The 23,106-nt window shown below is 49.5% G+C and overlaps 1 protein-coding gene across 1 annotated transcript in view; it reads left to right on the top strand.

The window, feature by feature from the left end:
- EAF2 (ELL associated factor 2) overlaps positions 1–23,106 on the top strand; it is a 207,955-nt gene that overhangs the window by 160,623 nt on the left and 24,226 nt on the right. Inside the window, exon 5 of the mRNA XM_086957444.1 lies at positions 2,425–2,646. Coding sequence (XP_086813570.1) covers positions 2,425–2,646 — 222 coding nt within the window. The remainder of the gene's footprint in view (positions 1–2,424; positions 2,647–23,106) is intronic.

The following is a 23,106-nucleotide window of genomic DNA, read 5'->3' on the forward strand; positions in this document are numbered from 1 at the left end:
GCTGAGCCTGCATACAAAGTCAAACAGTGGATTCTGGGAGAACCTTCCTTGCGTTCAGTCCTCTACAGCAGGACGATCCCAAAGACCTTCCCCCAGTGACACGTTTAGTGATCATGACCTGGCGACAGACCCTTAGCTGAATTTGTTGGGGGGCTGCATTATAAGAGAAACCCTGTTGTGGCATAATTGGCTACTTCCGCAAGTAGCGGACCTTCAGGGATTTTACGGCTGGGATCTAATCTGAATCTCAACCTTGATAAACGTCGTGGAGGGGCTTATCATTAAACCCTCTCAAGACCTCCAAAAGGAATTCCCCATTACCAATTTTACAAATTGAGGCATGCCCTTCATCCCTATATTAAGGACCTTACTAATCATCCAGAATTCAGCTCACTAGAAGGCAAGCTCCTGATGGGGGACCTAGGTGATCACAAAATATCAAAAATCTTCCAAACCCTGGTTACGAATATTCCCACAACTTTGACTACCCTACGAGTAATGTGGGATGCCGATGTGGGACCCATCGATGATGACGACTGGGCTGAGGCACTTCAATCACCACAAGAAGCAGCAATCTCTACCCGACTCTGCCTCCTACAATTCAAATAGCTGCACAATGTATATTACACTAGACATAGATTATGGACTGCTGGGTTCATCGATTCCCCGCATTGCCTACGTTGTCAATCTGAAGAGGGCACCTTCCCTTCTTGCACACGATTTGGTCATGTCCTGCCCTAGATCGCTTCTGGCATGAGGTGCTAAATTGCCTGACAGCGGTGTTTGCATGGGACTTGCCTAGATCCTCGAAAATTGCACTCCTAAACCGCGCAGAAGGAATAGGGGGAAATAGATATAAAAGACATCTATTATTTTTAGGCCTCGCACTAGCAAAACGAGACATTGTCAGATAATAGACGGCAGATACCCCACCTTCATATAAGGCTTTGGAAGAAAGGCATGCACTTCATTATGGAACTCCGTCTTTATCGCTCGGGTTGCCCCCAAAAATACACCAAAATATTAAAGAGGTGGGTCACCTACAGAAATATTTCCCTGGAGGGACACAATATAGCAGATTGTCAATTAGTAAAAGGGATAATAATATATGAGAATGAATAGCGAGATACCAGCTTTATCAAATCACCTATACTTGAGAGGTGAGAAACCAATACAATAATGTATCATGATATGGTGCATAGTTAGATATCGGTTGCTACCTGTGTTATTGTATTATGTTTTCAGCCCAGAATATTCATGTGGTCATGGGGACTAATGATATTATCTGATTTATCCTAAAGATGAAGTGTATGTCTCATGTCGCTCTGATATTCTGCTCTATTATAAAAGTCAAAAAAAATTATTCACAAAAAAATAAGTCTAGGCAGATGAGCCACCTTACTCTAGCAAGGAGAGGCTGACAGCCACACGTGGTAAAACATCTCACTACCAGAAGGTGCTCCTTAAGTGTGTGTGAAAGGAACTTGGGGGGTCATCTCCAGGCTCCGGTCTGAGGGACGGCTCAGGCCTGGCACAGTGATAGTAGTTTGAGAAATGGGCCCCCCCCCCAGGCCAGCAACACCACCACCAGGGATGATCTCCTGCAACGTGATGAAGCCATCGCCCAAGAAATGTCTGATACTTTAAAGACCGACTCATGAGCACCATCAAATCCTGAGAGATGCGAGAGCCGTGGTGCCAGTGTCACCAACTCATGGAGAATATACCATTGTGCACCCGCCAGACACCCTCAGGCAGGAGAAAGTAGACCTCCTGGTCATAGGCATTCTGTTGGGAGATCCCACTTAGCACCCAAGGCACCTGCTGGACAAAGTACAACTAGCAAGGGCTTCTTATCCCCACTCTGACCCCAAGAGGTGTTCCTGCAGAAAAGAAGAGCGTCACCATCACATCCTCATGCCACTGTCACAAATGACCAGAAGAGGTGGAAACAAATGGTGTACTGTTTTCGTTGGGTGAAAGGGGGCCACTCAAACAGCTAAATAAAACTTTGCTTGGAAATCTCTGCATCCTTGCACTGGAGCTGGTAGTGTTTAACAAATTAAGAGATGGGACACTCAAGTGTGTATGTTTGTATAGGAGGAAAGGCCATTTTCTTCTGACCTATTCATTTAGTTTTGGTGAATTTTCTGGTGTTGGGTTCAAAGTGGCACTATCACAATATACTATAACTAGAGGGATGTTAAATTGAATTTACTGTATATTCTCATCTAGCGTTTTTCTTCTTAGACTAGTGCAAATGTTTGTTATAAGACTTACCATGACGTGCTAATTCATTATACCAGAACGATTACCAGAGAACTGCTTCATTACAAAAAGAACCCTTCTGTGCAAGTAAGTTCCTGTCACAATAATCTTCACAAAGTTACTACCCAGGTTTTTTTTTTCTTTCTCATTTTCTAGAGCTCATGGCAGAAGCAAGCGTAATGGACCAAATGAGCAGTTCGGGCAGTTCATCAGATTCCAAAAGTTCCTCTTCGAGCAGCGAAGACAGTTCCAGTGATTCCGATGACGAGGCGAACAAATCAACACACTCCTTATCCATTCAGGGATCCCAAACCTCTGCCGTCGAAGCTGCTCCTAAACAATCTCAGGAAAGTGGTGGTCAGCTGATTAACACACTGAGTAAGTGCACAAACAGGGCTTCCGATATTAAACCAGCTAGTACGCTCAAGCAGACCTGTTTTTATCTTCATTATTAATGCAGTAACGGTGCTAGAGTATGTTTAGCTTGTTCGTGGTCTGTGAAAACCAGTGGAGGTATTGTTGTTTTAGGCATAACCAGTAAACTCCAGTGCTGTAACTTTCATGTGTTTTGTTGGTCAGTTGATTTGTCGCTCTTTTTACGTATGTTAAACCAAATCATGGTAAAGTGACTTTATTCCTAACTCCTCCGTGTCTGGTGATGTCAGTGATGCATGCAGTGCCATGGGAGTGTTATTTTGATCCTGTTTAGGAAAAGTATCCGGTCAAGTCGTCACTTGAGGAAGGATTGGACTTCTAAAGGAGCAGAGAATCTCATCCAAATCTTCAAAAGTTTTGCTTTCACTGTGGGGTGCAGATGGATAGGAGGATCAAGACTTAATCCTGGAACCACTCACTTCTACTGAATAGCAATCAGTTCTTTCCAATGTTGAAGATCACTGTACGAAAAGGGATTGGAAAAGAAGTACATCAACATGTGCCGCCATCCTTGATTTAGAACCTAGATACAATGCAGTGCCAAAGGATCTGTAGTACATAAGTGGCAGTGCCGAGACAGGCCATGGTGGGTAATACGTCCACCCGTATGCAGTCGATTAATCCACCTTTGACGAATGGACTTCCTCCAGAGATCCAGATCGAAAGCCACAGAGCTGAAGGTGGCAACATTTAATTGCTACATCATATGACCTAACAAGAGAGGAGGGAAAGGATTGTCATGACAGTGGTGGACATAATGCAGTAATTGACGGATCCTCAATGCAGATAGCCATACGTTGTGCGCAGGCACCACAGCCTGCTAGAATGCAACCAATATTGACAGCAGGAATATTTTCACAGCCTCATTTTGTAATACAATTTATGGCTATTGGTGCTGCTGTTCCACCCTGATGAATATTCGTTTGGTTAAAACGATTTGTAGAGCGCTCATATACCCAGGGGTGTCTTGGTGCTAACTATACTGAAGCACAATCGGAAGACCCGTAGTTCTTAAAAAGCCATTTCTTTAGCTCCTTTCTAAAGGAGATCAGGGATATCTCATGGAAACTACTAGCTGCAGATTCCTTACCTTTGACCTTCCCAGGCGTCCGGCTGTATCCGGAAACATTTGATGAGCAATAACCCTTGCGCTCAAGTTGGGTGGCTCCAATAGGTTCTGCGTGATGTCGATGGCGTCAGTTATGACGTCACGGTGCCTACATAGGCGCCACCTGGACACAATCACCACCAAGATCTACAGATCAGTGTTCAAATTACCAACCCATACATCACCGGCACAAATTAGGTTGGAACTAGGCATCTGCAAACAACCACTGGCCAGAGCCATGTATTTTCTTGTGTGCTGTCACAAAGTGAGGTTATTAAAGGAGGGAAGTCTAGGGCACCATTTGTGGGCCAGTATTGACAACAACTCATGGCGAGCAGGACATGACTACTGGTCAAAAGGACTAACAACCCTATGCCTAAATGACCTCTGGAACTTGCACGCCAGTCAGAAGGAATTCAAAATGCTAGCGAAAATTAGCACCAAACAACTATCAATAGTGAAAGATAAAGCTACCCTTGCAAAAAAGTCATGGGTGGATGACCCTTCAATCCTACGCCTTGTTAATTCCACAGCCGTACCTTACCATATCTTTCAGTGCACGAACGAAACTAAGTTTCTTAAAATTGAGACTGGGAGTTATCAACCTGTTGATGCATTGGCCAAAATGGAAAAGGGAGCACGGACGAGATCTATGCCGACTTTGTAAGAACCACAAAGAAGACATTACACACATCTGTCTGTGCCCAAAACTGCTCACTGAGACGGGGCCTACTCAAGCATCATTGGAATAGAAAAATGATCAGAAGCTGTAGAGCAGCAGTTCTGGCCTGCTTTGATCCTAGGAACACTAAATTAAACTGTGCCCTAGTAAGATTTATGGAGCGCGCTGCAAAAAAACTCAGTGAGGTGCCCACAGTTTGCGATTCTCCATTGGCATAATGTTTGTCAAGTTTCACCTCTTAATGCTACCCCTACTGGTTTTTATGAACATGAAATTTTAAATGAAATTTTGAAATCCTTTTTTAAAAGTTTTGTATTTGCAATGGTTATTTTAAATCACGCAATAAATAAATATTATATATACATAGGCGCCACCCAGGCGTGCAGACGTCCGTTCTTTTCTTTCCGTGCCAGTTGAGTGCTATTCCGGTAAGAGCTACCCCTCAGCCGCTTTTTGGCAGGCTTTTTTCTCGACTTTTGGCAATATTTTTGACTGCTTCGTGTGTGAGGGATGTCTGGTAGGAAGACCGGTTTTAAACCGTGCGGGACTTGTTCCCGCACGATGCCGGTTACCGATCCTCATCGCGTATGTCTGTGGTGTCTTGAACACAACCACAATCCGAAGTCGTGTTCAGACTGACTGGTGATGGCTCCTAAGACCTTGAGGTAGCGGGCATTGAAGTTGCACGCGGCCTGGCAGTAGACACCGTTAAGCGAGACTCCGAGGAGGTCATGATCCCGTTTGAAGAAGAGGAGGTCGAGGGATCGCTCACGGAGCCCTAAATCCTCTTTCTCCCATTCAAGGTCATCTGGACACTTAGGGAAGAGGCACAAGAAGAAGAAGTCCAAGCGGACTTCGACTTAACCTCAACTGTCATCGTCGTCGAAAGAGGTAAGGAGCACAGACGCTCTAGGCACGGTTCTGCGGAGCCGGAGCAAACTTCGCGCCTACCTCCACTTCCGCTAGCCAGAGTGACTCCCACTCAAATAAAGGAATTTTACGAGGCCATGCGCCACGTATTTGGATGGAACAACCCCAGTGGTGAGCCCTCAAACCCCGCGGGGTCGGTTGGGGCCCCATCGGGTTCGACGCAGTCTGCTTCGCCACGGCGCCTGTGGGGCCCAGGGATCCGATCTCGGATCCGGTTCGACGTCTGTCGTACCAACACAGCCCTCCCCAGTGTCGAACCCGAAGTCTGGCCAGCGGCATAGCCGGCGACTGTCAGTGGCGCAAGCCCCAACCTCCTCTCCAATGACACGGAGCTGGAATGGTGTTGCATGATTTAGACGTTGACAGAACCCAGGGGTTTTATGTTGTCGCCTGAGCACCTTGTTGACGTGCTAGGCTCAGGAAAGGAATGGGAGGAGTCTGGAGACCCTCTAGAGAACCAGGATGTCTCTGAGGAGACAATGGGCTGGTATGGAGAACTTGGGGAAGCTGTGGTCTGGATACTTACCCAGACTCTGGCATGCTCTCTCCACCTACAGTGGCTCGGATGAGAGGGCATCCTATGGTATGGTGGTTAAGAGCGCCACAAGGATGACTTGGGCTCGGTCACTCCTGATCTGAACTGAGTTCTTTGGACTGGAACTGCCCTCCAGTGCAGGTCAGGACTAATCTCCCGACCAAAGTGCTTCAACCTGGGGCTTCCACCTCTGAACCCCTTTTGCCCTTTAATGAGGCACTTCCGGACGTCCCACTAGGCACTTGGTCCAAACCTAGCACAGGGGCTCATGTGAATATGACGATTGCACACCGCCATCGCCCAGCACCGGGTGACTCAAAGTTCCTCAACCAGCATTCCACCCCAGAAAGTTTGGTGGTGCAGGCCTCTTCTTCCCAGGGCGCATTCTCTTCCGCCCCTCCCGATAGGGAGTCCATGAGACTGGATTCATTTGGGAAGATGTTTTCTTCCTCCAGTCTGGCATTGCGGTCGGTGAATACTGCATGCTTATTGGGCCGTTTCTCCCACTCTCTTTGGGAGACGGTTGCCCAGGTGCTGCCACAAGTCCCAGAGGAGGCCCAGGCTGTTCTCTCCCAGGCTGTCAAGGACTGGAGAGATGTGGCAAAATTTACCCTACGGTGTGGTTTGGATACGACCGATTTGTTGAGCAGGTCTATTTCAATGACAGTGGCCTTGAGACTCCACGCCTGGCTTCGCACAACTGGGATGTTCAGGCCAATTTGATGGACATGCCTTTTGATGGAACCCGCCTTTTTGGGGAAAAGGCAGAGTCTGCCATAGTCGGGTTCAAAGACTCTCGAGCTACGGCCAGATCCTTGGGCCTCTCCACTACTCCTCGTGGTCAGTCTTCCTTTCATGGCAATGGAAGGTGTTTCCAGCCGCGTCAACCCTATCCTAGCCACCGTCCCGCACAGACTGCCCAAGCCTTCTGTGAACGTGGACACCGTGCATTCCGTCTTCGGAATGGCGGCCAGAAGTCTTATACCACACTGCCCCCAGCAGCCGCAGCCTCCAAGCATTCCTAGGCTGATTCGGCAGGACCACACTACAGTGGGTGGGAAAATTCGTCAACATCTCCCCTGTTGGAGATCTAATACAACAGACAAGTCATTCTTGCAGATTGTCCTGGAGGGCTATTCTGTGCCTTTCATTTCTTTTCCTCCTCCTATTCTGCCGTGCCAGGAATGCTGGCGGAGGATCACTTAAAGCTTCTCCAAGAGGAAGTTACAGCTCTATTGGCCAAAGAAGCTATAGAAAGGTTCCAGTTACAGAAGTAGGCAGTGGCTGTTATTCCCGCTACTTTCTAATTCCAAAGAAGAACAAAGGGCTTAGGCCCATTTTTGATCTGCGGACCGTCAATCTCTTTCTCAAAAAGGAGAAATTCAAAATGCTCACATTGGCTCAGGTTTTGTCTGCCTTAGACCAAGGAGACTGGATGGTACGCTGGACCTGCTGGATGCATATTTTCACTATCCCATCCTGCCAGGCCACAGGCGTTGGCTGCGGTTCAAGGTAGCCCACGATCACTTTCAGTTTACCGTGCTCCTCTTCAGCCTTACCAGTGCCCCTTGGGTGTTCACCAAGGTGATGGCGGTGGTTATAACTCATCTGCGCAGGTTAGGGGTTTCAGTCTTTCCATAACTCGACGACTATTGAAGGCGTCCTCACCCCAGGCAGTCGTTTCCCACCTTCAGACTACGGCGGACCTCCTGCATTCGCTGGGGTTCTCTATAAACGTGCCTAAGTCACACCTGACTCCTTCTCAGACGGTCCCTTTCATCTGAGCTGTTCTGGACACAGCGCAGTTTCATGCTTATCCTCCCGCGCAGCGACTCCAGGATTTTCAGGTAATGATTACAATATTTCAGTCTCTATCCTGGATTTCGGTGAGGTTGACTCTGAAGCTGTTGCACCTCATGGACTCCTGCATCCTGTTGGTAAGACAAGCGAGATGGCGTATGCGGGCTCTGCAGTGGGACTTGAAGTTCCAATGGGCACAGCATCAGGGAAACCTCACCGACGTGGTGCAGATCTCGAAAGGAACTGTGAAGGAACTGCAGTGGTGGTTAACGAACTGAGATTGGGTCAAAGGCAGACCTCTCTCCTTCCCCAACCTGATCTCACAATCGTGATGGATGCGTCACTTCTGGGCTGGGGCGGCCACTTGGGAGAGATGGAGGTCACTGCTCTCAGGCAGAGACTGGGCTCCACATAAACGTGTTGGAGCTCCGAGCAAGTCGCTTGGCATTGAAAGCATGTTCGAGGCATGGGGGCTGCTGAATTGATATCTGTGCATAGATCGCCGCCTAGTGTTGGGTCCGGATGATTGCACATTGTTGTCCTGGAGAAGTCTTCGTAGTATCACGGGATAGGTGGCTCCTCCCCTGGACTACAGTGCGCATGGGCATCCTCTCCATCCTCAGATTGTTTTTTTCCGCCATTGGGTTCGGATGTTCAAATCTTAGCTCAAGTTAGGAAACTTTTTCTCAAAGCCAAAAAGCTTTCGCGAGCGTCGGTATCGTTTCGATCGGTATCGATAACATTTTATCTTCAGGACATCGACTATCGGAAGGCTTCCTTCACCTCTCGCATCGAGTTTCATCGACGATGGAGAGTCGAGGCCTTTTCAAAAGGTGTCCGCTTTGTAACGCTAAATATGCACACAACGACGTCCACCCTGTGTGCAACAAATGCTTGTCACCGGAACACAATGAAGACTAATGTATGGCCTGTGCCCGGTTCAGATCAAAGAAGACTCTTCGGACCCGACGCACGGCTCGATTGGAATCGAAGAGGCAAGTGCTGGAACCAGATAATATCTTCGGGACCGGAGACGTTGAAGTCGTCGAGCTACCGGACCAAGATGAACCATCGGAGCAGGGATCCGAGCATGGATCCGACTATGAGGCCGATGAAGAGGAATATCTGGAAGAGGAGGAGGATTATGAAGTCGACGACGAGGTAGGAGACGACGTTCAGGCCCTTGGGGCCGAGGAAGATAGCTCAGAGGAGCTAGGCCCCACCGTCGAGCCGGGGGCCGATGGTCAAGGGAGGGATCGCCACGTGGCCTTACCCAAGATCTACCTTCAAGTTCAACAGCCCCGCAAAAAGGCCCGGCTTCGAACATTTTAAATGAGCCATCGGTTTCGAAACCAACTTTGGTTGATCTCAGCAAAACGAAACCGAAGCCAGCACAGTCTAAATCGAAGCCGAAAGTGCAACGGTCTCTTGTCGGCGCCAAGGCCTCAAAACCCTCGGGCCGACAAAACAGATGAGGGACTTCGATGCGGGGAGCTTCTAGAAGGCCCTCTAGTAGCGGGGCGCCGAAGGCCAAGGTGAAGGTCGTAGAGTCGAAGACGCCGGCACCGAAGGGAGCCGCTATGCAGCTCGAGTAGAGACAGGGCACCAATCCTCGATCGATGACTGGACCGGAAACTAACGTCGGTTCCAAGTCAGATGCCGACGCGGCGCATAAGGCCCAGGTCATGGCCATACACGTCACGGAGTCGATTCAAAGAATCAGAGACAAGGCTTCAACGGCAGGACCGAAGAAAGCCACAACTACAAAGTTCGTCACCGCGCTCACAACGTCGGTGCCAATTAAATACGGTTTACCACCGGCAGTGAGGCCGAAGATGTTCGAGCCGAAACAGAGCATCGACCCCATAAATAGACCTGCATTAACCCAAAGGCCTACGAAAGCGACTGATGAACGCGAACCGAGGCAGTTCATCGACTAGGAAACGGGGAGACTGTCTATCTACAAAAGGAAAATAGTCCCAGAAAAGCCCATTGAGTCGTTCAGGATTCCTCTAAAGAAAAAGAGGGGATCACCTACGTCACCAGTGATGGTCGAACACTTGCAGACATATGAGCATGAGCCTCAATCCTTTTCCCCTACATACTCTGATGCAGGGGCAGGAGACGATAATAATGATGGTGATGACGATGTGATGGACACTGATCGTGATGATCAAAACCAACCATGGGCAGACCCTGCTGACCCAGAAGACCCACAACATGACCCTGATACTACGGTCTACAATGTCAAAACATCACCAACTGAAGACACTACAGCTTTCAACGCTCTGATTGAAAGAGCTGCGTTAAATCATGACGGGTAACTTCATAGTGATACTGTGGAAGTGGACTTCCTTGTGGACACATTCTCAACTTCCGAAAGAAGTGTAAAGACACTACCAATGCTCATGGGTGTTCTTAAACACGCCAAGGACATTTTCAAAGAAAATACTAGAGCAAGGGTAGTTAACCCGAGGATAGAAAAGAAGTATAGGCCGGCACCCGTAGATCCTGCCTATATTAAAGGACAATTGCCTTTAGACTCTGGTAGTTGCAAATGCAAGAAAGCGGGCAAACTCGCAGACAACATGCGATGCGCCTCCTCCTGATAAAGAATCAAAGATACTAGAAACATCTGGCAAAAGAGTGGCAGCACAGGCAGCGAACATCTAGCGTATTGCTAATACTCAGGCGCTTCTGGCCAGATATGACAGGTGTTAGAACTGGCTATTTCTGTTAGGCTAAGGCTGACGCCAAAGCCAGGCAGAAACCACCAATCTAGTCAGGGCAAGGAAGTCACACGCCAAGATAACCCCTGCTCACCCCCTTGGTAGCTTGGCACGAGCAGTCTAGGCTAAACTCGGAGGCAATGTGTAAAGCATTTGCGTCAGCGCACAATAGCAACAACACACTAGGTACACCACAAAAGAGACTCCACACAAGGTTATTATAAAAATACCTTTTGTATTGTAAAAGCACATCAGATAAAATCACACATATACATGGTGCCAATTGGCACGGGCAATATTCACATGGGATTATTCACAAGACAGGGCCACAAGGGCCACTGTCATATTCAACACTTTCCGAAATAGAAATACTTGTCAGAAATTAGAATAAGCATATAAAATCACTGTAGCACAAAGTAACAGTTATGAATCACATCCAGTAACTACTGGGAACAGGTAAGTACACACTACGCAACCCTCAACACCTTAGGAGCATGTCACGCAGGTACCCAGGACCTCACTAGGACCCCCTGTACTAGAAAGAACAACCACCTAAGGATGAAATCCACTTAGGGGTATAAATCAGAACACCCTACCCATGATGCATGAATATACATTCAGAGGAGTAGTAAAGAAAGAAAACACATGATGTATAGACCTACACATTCAGCGGTGTTAAGGACAGAGCACATGATGCAATCAAAATACATTCAGGGGTGCAGCGCAAGAAGACACATGATGACTAAACATTCAGAGGTGCAGCGCATGAAAAGAAAGACACATAATGCATCAAACATTCAGAGGTGTCAAGAGTAAAGCAATAGCGCAAAAATCACATGAGGCCTAAAAACCTTCAGAGGTGCAGGAATAACACATGATGCAAAAGATCACATTCGGAGGTGCAATAACCATACCATTGCGCAAAACTCACATAAGCCACCACCTGTGGCAGTCCCTAGGCCAACGGCCTTGTTGGGGCTCAGACGCCCTGAGTCTCAGTGTCAGGGTTGCGCTGCCATGCAGCGCCAGTCTCAAAGTTCCAAAAAGCCTAAACGTGGCAGGTGCCCACTAAGTGCTGGGCACCTGGAGAACAATAAAACTGCGACAGGGTCCTCACTGACCCTTGGGCGCAAACTGCGCCATGCTGGAGCCACACCAGCTCTAAAACAGACACTGTGGCCAAACGTTGGAGCCCTCAGGCTCTGCAGACAATGCCCCCTCGAGCCTTCTCATGGCTCTGGACAACGTTGGGGCGACCCACTGCCAGCCGGGGCCGCCCTTGAAGCCCTCGTGGCTTCGGACACAACTGGGCCACTTTAGGGACGGGCAACGACAATATGCCCCGATATGCCCCCTTCGTTGGAGTCCCACTCGGGGAACTCGAAGACCTAAAATGCCCCCTGCCCCTCTTGGGCTCTCAACCGTTGGGGCGACCCGCTGCCAATCGGGGCCGCCCTTCCTCGGTGCCTCGACCGGCACCAACAGGACTCATCTGCTCCCTCGTGGAGCGGCAACATCACGGAGCCCCCCCCCAGCCCTCTGGACTCACAGGGCTGCTCTCGCGCTCCTCCTCCTCGGCCGGTACATTCTCAGGCCTCAGACGCTCCCCGCCCTCCAGCGCTCACTCGCGCTCTGGCCCGGCCGGTCTCAGGCAGCTCTCCGCCCGCTCTCCGTCCTTCAGTGAGCAGCGGGGAGCAGAGACGGCAGGCCGGGGCTGAGAGCACTCGCTGGATTCCCTCGGCGAGGTCGGCAGTCTTTCCCGGTCCCGGCGAGGATGAGGCGGCTCTCCAAGGGGTCCCGATGGCAGGGACCAATCCTGTCGCGGCACAGGGGGCGAGCCTCCAGCAGCACCCGGGATTCAGCCAATGGCAGTGCGGCTCCCAGGCCGGTGAGCAATGACGCTCCGCTATTTCGGCCAATCACGGCCCACCCCGCGGATGACGCTGCGCCGCACGGGCCAATCCCGTCGCGGCCCCTTCGTAGTTTGTTTTGCTACAAGGCAGATCGAGGTGGGCACTCGTCATTGATTAAATCCATGCAGGCAGGAATCTTCAGCGCGTCCAGCGCTATACACGAGCAGGAAAGCGCTCCTAAGCGCTAGGAAGTCCTGAGAAAGCGCTCTCAAGCGCTTGGGGAAACTGACGCGCTCCAAAGCGCTAGACAGCAGGCAGAGCGCTCCCAGGCGCTCAGGGGGACGCACAGCGCCTCCAGGCGCTAGAAATCACTCCAGCGCTCTCCTCAGGATAAAGGCAGCTTCTCCAGGCTGCCAAGGTCCCAGAGCTTCCCCAGGGGCAAAGCCAAGTCCCCCCTTCAGCCCAGGCAGGGCAGAAGGGTCCCCCAGGAGTCCAGGAATCCAGGCACCCAGGGGCTGGGCAGCGCCCACCCCTGGTAGATCCAAGTCAGCCACAAGAGCCAGAACAAGAACAAGTTGGAGGGAGACACAGCTCCTTCTTATAGCCAGGAATGCCTTTGAAGTACTTCGTGCAAGGGACCCCGAGTGCTGGAATGTTTCTGGTTTACGTCTTTCCTGACAGCTTCAGGGCCAGAGGTGACAGTGAGCCGTCAGGAAGGAGAGCTAGCAGGGTGGCCGACAGGCACGGCCCGGCACCACCAGACGCTCTTTCCTCCCATCCCTGACAGCAAGGGGCCTTTCATCCACGGCTGACTCAGACCCCCTCCTCTGGGGCCTTGCAGACCCTGCAGACCCTGTCCTACTCAAACCGGACAGTCCATCCACCAGCAGGTCCAGGCACTCCTGGGCAGACTCACCAGCCAATCACACGCTAGCACCAACTTACACAAATATACCAACTTCCAAAAGTAGTACTTCCAGACTAGGCACAAACAAGCTGCATACATCATTTTGCAGCATTCATTCTCCCGAGTTCACACATATCAAACTCGACCCCTGCACTCCCCACACAACAGGGACTACCATGGGCATACATATTCCCCATTCATCCCTATGGGAGGGCAGGTCACTCACTCTTCATACAGAGAGCTCAAGCACTTTACACTGTACCACAGTGAAAAAAGTGCGCAGAGGCCTAGAATCACCAACACCAGGTTCCAGAAACAGGCTAGGAAAAAGCAAAAAGTCTAGGGGTGAACCTGCCCAAAAGGGCCGGGTCCAACAACAGGTCACACTACGATACTCTAGAGACATTATTACAGCACCTCCCAGAACAATTCAAGGAAGGAGCAGAGCTGTTAGTTCAGGAAGGGAAGCTAATCTCCAATGCTTCCATCAAGTGTGCACTAGACACTGCTGGCACTGCAGCTAGGGCTATAAACACTAGCGTCATGCTAAGGCGACATGCTTGGTTGAGAATATCTGGTTTCAAACCAGAAATACAAACCACCATTCTTAATCAGCCAGTTAACACTGACTTCTTGTTTGGACCAGAAGTTGATGCCACCCTGGAAAAAATGAAAAAAGGACACGGAAACTGCAAAATCCATGGGGGCTCTGCAGTCGCAGCAGTTTCGGGGTGCTTCCTTTCGTCGATCCAATAACAGAGGACCGTCAAGGGGCCACAACACCCAACAAACGCAGTAAAACAAGGGAGGTACACAATCCACCTACAATAAAAATCCCAGAGGTGGATATAGAGGAAATAGCATCAAGGACAGAGGAAGAGGAAACAACAACTCCAGATCCTCTGCCAATACCAAACAGTGACGCCTTGTCACTGCCCCCGACCATCTAACACCTGTCGGGGGGTGACTACAACAGTTCCTGTCTGTATGGAAATCCATCACCACAGACAGGTGGGTAAGAGATATTGTACAGTACGGGTATTGTCTAGAGCTTACAGCCACTCCACCCAACATACCTCCAAGACACCGTCCTATGTCCGCAGAGCACTTACACTTATTGCTGCAAGAGGTCGTCCGTATGCTGCAAAAAGGAGCCATAGAGCTCGTGCCTCTAGCGGAACAAGGGTCAGGGGTGTATTCTCTGTACTTCTTAATTCCAAAGAAGGACGGGTCTCTCAGGCCCATACTCGACCTAAGACCTCTGAACCAATACATTCTGTCAGAGCACTTTCACATGCTCACCTTACAGCAAGTCCTACGGCTTTTAAGTCAGGGAGATTTCATCGCAACACTGGATCTCAAAGATTCATACTTCCACATACCCGTACACCCTTCACACAGAAAGTATCTCAGGTTCCCCATTCAGGATCGACACTACCAGTTCAAGGTCCTCCCCTTCGGTGTGACGACGGCACCCAGAGTATTCACCAAGTGTCTGGCGACAGTGGCTCCACACCTGAGGAGACAGCACATACATGTCTACCCTTATCTGGACGACTGGCTTATTCAAGCGAAGTCAGCCCGGCTGTGTGCCAGCCACGTGTCCCACACCATTCGCCTCCTTCACGATCTGGAATTCTCACTGAATTACCCAAAGTCACATCTTCAACCCGCCCACGTACGGCCGTACCTGGGCGCGACAATAAACACTCTGGCAGCCAAAGCTCAGCCAAATTCAGTGCGAATACACAGCATGCAATTGCTAATACAAAAATTCAGACCTCAACACTCGCTTCAGGCAAGGGTGTTCATGCAGTTGATAGGCATGATGGCCTCCTGCATCTTCATAGTCCCGCACGTGAGACTACATATGCGCCCGCTTCAGGAGTGCTTGGCACTTCAGTGGAACCAGGCTCAAGGGCAGTTGAAAGACCTAGTGTTGGTGGGCGGTCGGGCATACAACTCTCTGCATTGGTGGAATCCACAAAACCTTTGCAAGGGCCGAATGTTCCAAGAGCCTGTACCACAGATAGTACTGACAACGGACGTGTCTCTCCAGGGATGGGGAGCTCATGTACTCCATTACACAGTGCAGGGACTATAGACGACACAGCAGAAGAGGATGCACATCAACCTTCTAGAGCTGATGGCAATCTTCATGGCAATGAAAGCTTTCAAGGTACATCTGTGCAACAAAGTCGTGTTGATCCGGACGGACAACATGACTGCCATGTACTACATACAGAAGCAGGGAGGAACACACTCTCCACAGTTGTCTCACCTGGCTCAGAGCATGTGGAAGTGGGCCATTCAGAGGAACATGTTCCTCATGGCGGAACACCTCCCGGGCAAGGACAACCAGATGGCGGACCTGCTCAGCAGGCACAGCCATCAGATGCACGAGTGGGAAATACATCCATCAGTACTCCAGCCGTACTTCCAGCAATGGGGTCATCCAAAGATAGACCTATTCGCCACAAGGGAAAACGCAAAATGCCACAGCTTCGCCGCCAGGTTCCCACATCCGCAGTCACAGGGCAACGCGATATGGATGAACTGGTCAGGCAAATTTGCGTACGCTTTTCCCCCAGCACCATTGATACCGCTAGTGGCACGCAAGCTGAGGCAACACTCAATGACGCTCATCCTAGTTGCTCCAACGTGGGCACGCCAACCATGGTACACCACGCTCGTAGAACTTTCCGTGGTGCCGCATCAAAGGCTGCGACTAACACCCAGACTTTTGACGCAGAGCCATGGCGAAATTCAGCACCCAGATCCGCAACAGCTCAACCTGGCGATCTGGCTCCTGAGGTCCTAGAGTTTGGATACCTCAACTTGCCTCCAGACTGTATGAATATCATAAAGGAGGCAAGAAGACCCACGACTAGAGCATGTTATGCGGCGAAATGGAAAAGGTTTGTCATATACTGCAACAATAATGACATTAACCCCCTACATGCGTCTATTCAGAACATTATTTGTTATCTGTTGCATTTATATAGATGCAATCTGGCTTACAGTTCCATCCACATACATCTATCCGCAATAGCAGCTTACCTGCAAAAGAGGCAGCACCTATCACTATTCAGAGTACCTGCAATTAAAGCCTTTCTTGAGGGGCTCAAGAGAGTAATCCCTCCAAGACTTTCACCTTCACCAGTCTGGAACCTAAATGTGGTCCTCACAAGGCTCATGGGGCCAACTTTTGAACCTCTATATTCATGTGAGATTTTATTTTTGACCTGGAAAGTGGCTTTCCTAGTAGCCATTACCTCACTCAGAAGAGTTAGTGAACTCCAGGCACTAACCATTCAAGAGCCATTCATACAGGTTCACCCAAACAGAGTTGTTTTACGTACAAACCCCACGGTAATGCCGAAGGTGATTTCGCAGTTCCACATGAACCAAACCATAGAACTGCCAGTTTTCTACCCAAATCCAGAAAATGTTGCAGAGAGATCCCTACACACATTAGATGTGAAGAGGACCCTCATGTATTATATAGACAGAACTAAAGATTTCAGGAAAACGAAACTGTTTGTTGCCTTTGCTCCACAGCACAAAGGCAATCCCATTTCAAAATCAGGAATAGCCAGATGGATCGTTAAATGTATACAAATTTGCTATGAAAAGGCTAAACGCACTTTAACGATTCCTCCGCGTGCACACTCCACGCGCAAGTTAGGAGCATCCATGGCTTTCCTGGGGAACATTCCACTAGAGATGTGTAGAGCAGCCACATGGTCCACTGTTCATACATTTACAAAACACTACTGCGTAGATGTACACTCTAGACAGCAGGCAGCTGTAGGACAGGCTGTTCTCAAAACTCTTTTTCAGACTGCTGCAGCTGGCACGGGCAGCCGCCGCTAACAGGAGGAACTGCTATGCAATCTATGCACAGATATGAATTCAGCAGCCCACATGCCTCGAACCGAATATGCTACTTACCAGTATGCATCTGTTCTTGGCATGTAGGGCTGCTGACATTCATATCGCCCACCCTCCTCCCCGGCGCCTGTAGCGTTCAGAATTTCTAGGCAGCATGGACATCACTCACTGTATTACACTCCATCTCTGCCACAATGGCGAAAAACAATCTGAGGATGGAGAGGATGCCCATGCGCACTGTAGTCCAGGGGAGGAGCCACCTATCCCGTGATACTTCGAAGACTTCTCCAGGACAACAATGTGCAATCATCCGGACCCAACACTAGGCGGCGATCTATGCACAGATATGAATGTCAGCAGCCCTACATGCCAAGAACAGATGCATACTGGTAAGTAGCATATTTGTTCCTCCCTCCGTCAAGGGGAACTTGGTGCAGATGTTCACGGACAACACCACAGCCATGTGGTACTGCAACAAGCAAGGCAAGGTGGGGTCATGGACCCTTTGTCGACCTTTTTGTCGAGAGGCCCTGCGTCTCTGGACATGAATGGAACATCAGGGCATAGCCCTGGTGGTTCCACACCTGGCAGGTTCTCTGAATGGCAGGGCAGATGATCCCAGCCGTCGATGCCTGGCGGATCACGAATGGAGTCTCCAGTCGGAGGTGGTGCTAGGTCTCTTTCCGCAGTGGTAAGAACCTTGGTTAGATTTGTTTGCCTCCGAAGAGAACGTGCAATGTCAGCAGTACTGCAAGCTGGATGTTCCAAGGCAACTATCGCTCTGCGACGCGTTTCGTCGCGAGTGGAGCTCAGTCCTGATGTATGCCTTTCCACCCATACCACTCCTGCCCAGAGTTCTGAAAAAGATCAGGAGCGACCGAGTCCAAATCAATCTTGTGGCGCCGGACAGGGCAAGGAGAGTCTGGTACCTAGATCTTCCTCCGATCAGGCTGCCCCTCAGGGAGGATCTTCTGTTGCTGCAGCAGGGGAGGGTTCTCCACTTTAACCTGTCAACTCTGCCTCCATGCATGGAGATTGAGTGGCGGCAGTTGATAGCTTTTGACCTTCCTTCTGAGGTCTGTAGTGTTATTCTGGCAGCAGGCGGCCCTCCACTAAGTTGCAATACGCCTGCCGTTGGCAGAAATTTGTATTATACTGTACAGAAAGGTCTATTGACCCTCCTTTCTGCTCCTCTTTCTACTGACCCTTTGTTCATTCTGACCCTTGCCCGGCTGCGCTCTGCTTTGTGAGCTCTCAAGGGTTACCTTTCTGCTCTGTCTGCTTTTTTGCGGCTGCCCGACCAACCATGTCTTTTTAAATCTCATATTGTAAATAGATTTCTAAAAGGGCTGGTTCACTTTTTCCACCCACACCCTTCATTATGCGACAACGGGACCTTAATTTGGTCCTCCGTTACCTGATGTGTGCTCCTTTTGAGACTTTGCACTATTGTCCCCTCCGGCTGTTGACCATCAAAACAGCCTTCTTAGTGGCGATTACATTGGCCAAAGGGGTGAGTGAGTTACAGGCGTTATCCAGTTCGCCTCCTTATCTTATGTCTTTTCTAGACAAGGTGGTGCTTCGCACCAGGGCATCTTTTTTACCAAAGGTTGTGACCCCATTCCATTTGGTTCAATCCATCACTTTGCCCACCTTCTTTGCTCCCCCACATCCCTCTAAGAAAGAGGAGCGTCTCCACCGACTGGTCCCAAAAAGAGCTATATCGTTCTCCCTTGACTGCACAAGAGAGTTCCGGGTGGATGACCAACTCTTTATGGGGTATGTGGGAGCAAAGAAGGGTAAGGCAGTGCAGAAAAGAACTATCTCTCGCTGGGATGTTCTCTACATTGAAATCTGTTATCCCTTGGTGAAGAGGCAGGCCTCTGACGGATTCGGGGCCCTTCCACCAGGGGAAAGGCTGCAACTAGAGCTTTGGCTCGGGGTGTCCCAGTCCAAGACATCTGTCAGGCAGCGACGTGGGCATATTTCACACGTTCGCCAAACATTATTGCCTTGATGGTCAAGTGCACAGGGATAGACACTTTGCCCGCTCAGTCCTACAAGACTTTTTAGTTTAGTCCATGAGTCTGCAACCTACCGCCGGAATGGTATGGCTTGGGTATCTGATTCAAAGGTAAGGAATCTGCAGCTAGAAGTCTGTATCAGATGAACAAATTACTTATCTTCGGTAACTCATTGTCTGGTAGAGACTCTATGTAGCTGCAGATTCCTTACAGCCCCGCCCATGCCTCCCCGCTTTGCTGACTGATGTTGTAGGACTAGAGTTTCTCCCTTTTCAGGGCCCTAGTTTTGCACAAGTTTACGTCCGTCACTGCGTGGCTCTGCGCTTTTGGAGTGGAAAAACTAAAAGTACTGACGTCCGTGCACCTGGGTGGCACCTATGTAGGCAAATTGACGTCATAACCGAAGTCATGCGGAGCCGAATGGAGCCACCCGACGTCGCGCGCAAGGGGTATTGCGCAGCAAAAGTTTCCGGATTCAGCCTTATTCCCTTGAAATTCAGAGGTAAGGAATCTCATAGAGTAGACAGTCCCTACTAGATAATGTGTTACCGAAGGTAAGTAACTTGTTCGTCAATGCTCAGATATACAGTGGTAGAAGTTTCCAGACACTGGCCACACCACTAAAAAAGCTTCTACCGCCTCTGTTCGTCCTCTTGAATAGGGGGGCTGTTATATGCTTGGCCCCAGAGAAACTGAGATTTCTATTGGGCTCATACCATACAAGAGCCTGCCTTAGAAACTCAGACCCAGTATCATGTAGTGCCTTATAGAGTGTGCAGAGGGCCTTGAACTTAATGCAATTCTTTACTGGTAACCAGTGAAGCTTACCTATTCCTTTAGAAACTGATTGAAATTTAGGAATCCCCAAAATCATCCTGGCTGCCACATTTTGCATCGCCTGTGATTTGGTCAGATATTATTCTTGCATGTTTATGAATAGACCATTGCAATAGTCATGTTTTGATAAGACTAGCACTGCTGTTGCCTCAGCTGGCATAAAAAGGGAAATTGTTTTGATAATTCTAGGGTGTGGAATAAGGATGAGACTACAATATTGACCTGAGTTCAAAGGTTCAATTTGTTTGCCCCAGTACTGGAACTTTTATAGATTCCCATGCTTTTGTATCATTCCCCGTCGTCGGAATGGGAGTCTCGGTAACAAAAATATCATAGCAGTAGGTACAAAAGAGAAAGAAAAAGGCCTAGGGCTCATTCCCTTTTGTAGCATATCACCCTCTTTTTGTAAAAGAGACCAAACTCTAGGCCTCAGCCAATCAGATGTGCCTCACCCCTTAGATCCCTCCAGAAGGAACCTCAGAGCCTCAGATTTTCTCCCACACGTTGTGCTAGGGAGTCTCCATTGAGCTCTGCTCTATTCAACTCTTTAAAAAGGATTTCTACAGTTTTTTCTCTATAGAATTTCTTCAGGATCTCTTAAATTTGACTTCAGGATGGCTGACAAGGAGAAGAAGCCTCTTTTCAAACCCTGTTCGACCTGTGGCAGGAAAAGGTTGTTTGTTGAAGACAAACACAAGGACTGCATCTACTGCTTATACCCAGATCATAAGGCAGAAGACTGCAAGATTTGCCGCACGTTTTCTACCAAGACTCTCCGGGATCGTGCTGGTAGGCTGTTGACCTGGCTGAAGAGGCAAAAGGAAAGGAAGCATGGAGTTTCCAGTGACAGTGAGGGGTATTCTTCAGCTGTTTCCTCCAAAAGGTCAGTTAAAAGGGGTAGAGGTTCTCCATCTTCCTCTGTGGAACACCCCTCTAAGGCTTCTAAAAAAAAACCCAGAGAGTCTAAGAGCCTAAGTCCCGAAAAAACTCCTCACCTCGGTGTACAGGAGAAGGCAGGACCAGCTACGGCTTTTAAGAGTGAGAAGACGGACCCAGCCTTCAAAAAACCCTCTTCACAATCTTCAGAGAGGAGTTCTAAATCCTCTACGACTAAGAGAATGAAAACGGAATTGAAATTGGTCCCGTCGACGGGCTCGTCGATGGGAGTCGTCGTCGACGAAGATATCGTCATCGAGGAAAAAAAGCGTCGATGGAACACTCTTCAACGTCGACGGGAGGCATGCCGACGACATCGACGAAGGCTTCGTCGACGGGTACAATAACGTCGACGAGGAAGACATCACCGTCGACGATGGTGACGACGACTACGTCGACTATTTCGACGACGGCAGTCTTGTCGACAAGCACGACGACGGCAGGCTCGACGACGGTTTCATCGTCGACGACATCAACCACACCAATCTCGTCGACGAGAGTATTACCAACGTCGACGGTGATTGCTACGGAGAGAAGAGTGACAGTCTCACTTACAAGGATAACGCCAGAGATGACGTCACTCCGGGGAGAGTGACTCCTTTACCCCCAACTTTACTGTTTGAACAGGGGGAGTCGGATGAAGATGGACAGGACTGTTTTGAATATGCCAATAGTCCATCCCAGCTTCTGGTCAAGTGTCAGGACACCGATTCAGAGGGGGCATATGACCAGGGCGAAGAAGAATATCAAGGGGCCCACTCACAGGAAGTTACAAAGCAGGAGATGGTTTCAGTACCAACCTCATTCCTGCAGGACCTCCATAAAATGTTGCAGGACTACAAATCCAAGGCAGCTAGGCCAGTTCAACGTCCAGTGACACCTAAGGATCCTGCCTCTACGGCTATTCCGGTGATACCGGTTCGAGCATCCCCACAGCCGCAGCCTACAGTTCCACAAGCTCTTTCAAGGCCGGCAGATAACCAGGATGAGGAGGAATCCTCGGATGAGGATCAAGAGTCTGACCATAACACTGATGAATATAATGACTACGTCATTCCGGACCCGGCATCTCCAGTTGCGGAGCCAGTGAACTCCCCTCCTGCAGACATAGGGGGTTTTCACCAGCTGATGGAGAGGGCAGCAGGAAGATTCAAGTTGGCAATGCCTGCGGAAACAACAGAATCTTTCCTTTATGATTTTAAAGAAACTCACCTGAAAACGACAAGGTCTATACCGATTGTTGACTATTTATGGGATGAAGGCGTTAAGGCGATGAAGAATCCAGCGACGGTGGTCCCTGTGCTACCGCGTCTGGATAAAAAGTACAAAGCACCAGATGATGGACCAGCTGCCTTGACGGGCCACCCGAAACCAGATTCTGTCATTTTGCAGGAGGCACAGAGGAAATCACGTAATCCCTCTGCTCCATTGACGGCTCCTCCGGATAAGGAAGGACGGAGACTGGATAACGCTGGCAAACGGTTCTCGTCAATGGCTAGCCTTTTGGTGCGAGCTGCCAATGCTCTGGCAATATTAGGGAGATACGACCGCCAGCTCTGGTGTGATGTAGCCCCGTTCCTAGGACAGCTTCCTCTGGAATCCACTGCGGAGGCAAAGAAAATATTGCAGGAAGGGGAGGCAACTTCCATGGAGATAATAGACTGCGCCATGGACATCGCGACAACGGCTTTTCGTACTTTGGCTGGAGCGGCAGTCCTACGTTGCCAGGGGTGGTTGAAGGCTACCTGGTTTCGACCAGAAATACAGAACAAGGTCCTGGATCTTCCCTTCGATGGAGAGGCATTGTTTGGTAAACTAATAGATGACACTCTCCAGGAGATTAAAAAGGACACTGAGACCGCCAAGTCCTTGATCACTCTCCAGTACCACAAGTTCCCCTTTAAGGGTTCAAGAGGCAGAGGAAATAGTTACAGGGGAGCTTACCAGCAACAACGCTATTCCTCTAATGGATCAGGTTATCAGCAGAACCGCCAGTCTTACCAACAAAGACCAGGCCAGTCTTCAAATTATTCTAGACCCTACAACAAGGGCAAGCAGACTCACCGAGGACGGGATACGTCCAAACGCCAATAGCGGCCTCCTGGCTCTGCCTACTGTTCCCTCCTCCAGGAAATCATCAGTTGGAGGCAGGGTAACCAAATACCTTC

Source organism: Lissotriton vulgaris, chromosome 2_1 (assembly GCF_964263255.1).
Source record: "Lissotriton vulgaris chromosome 2_1, aLisVul1.2, whole genome shotgun sequence".
NCBI lineage: Eukaryota > Metazoa > Chordata > Amphibia > Caudata > Salamandridae > Lissotriton > Lissotriton vulgaris.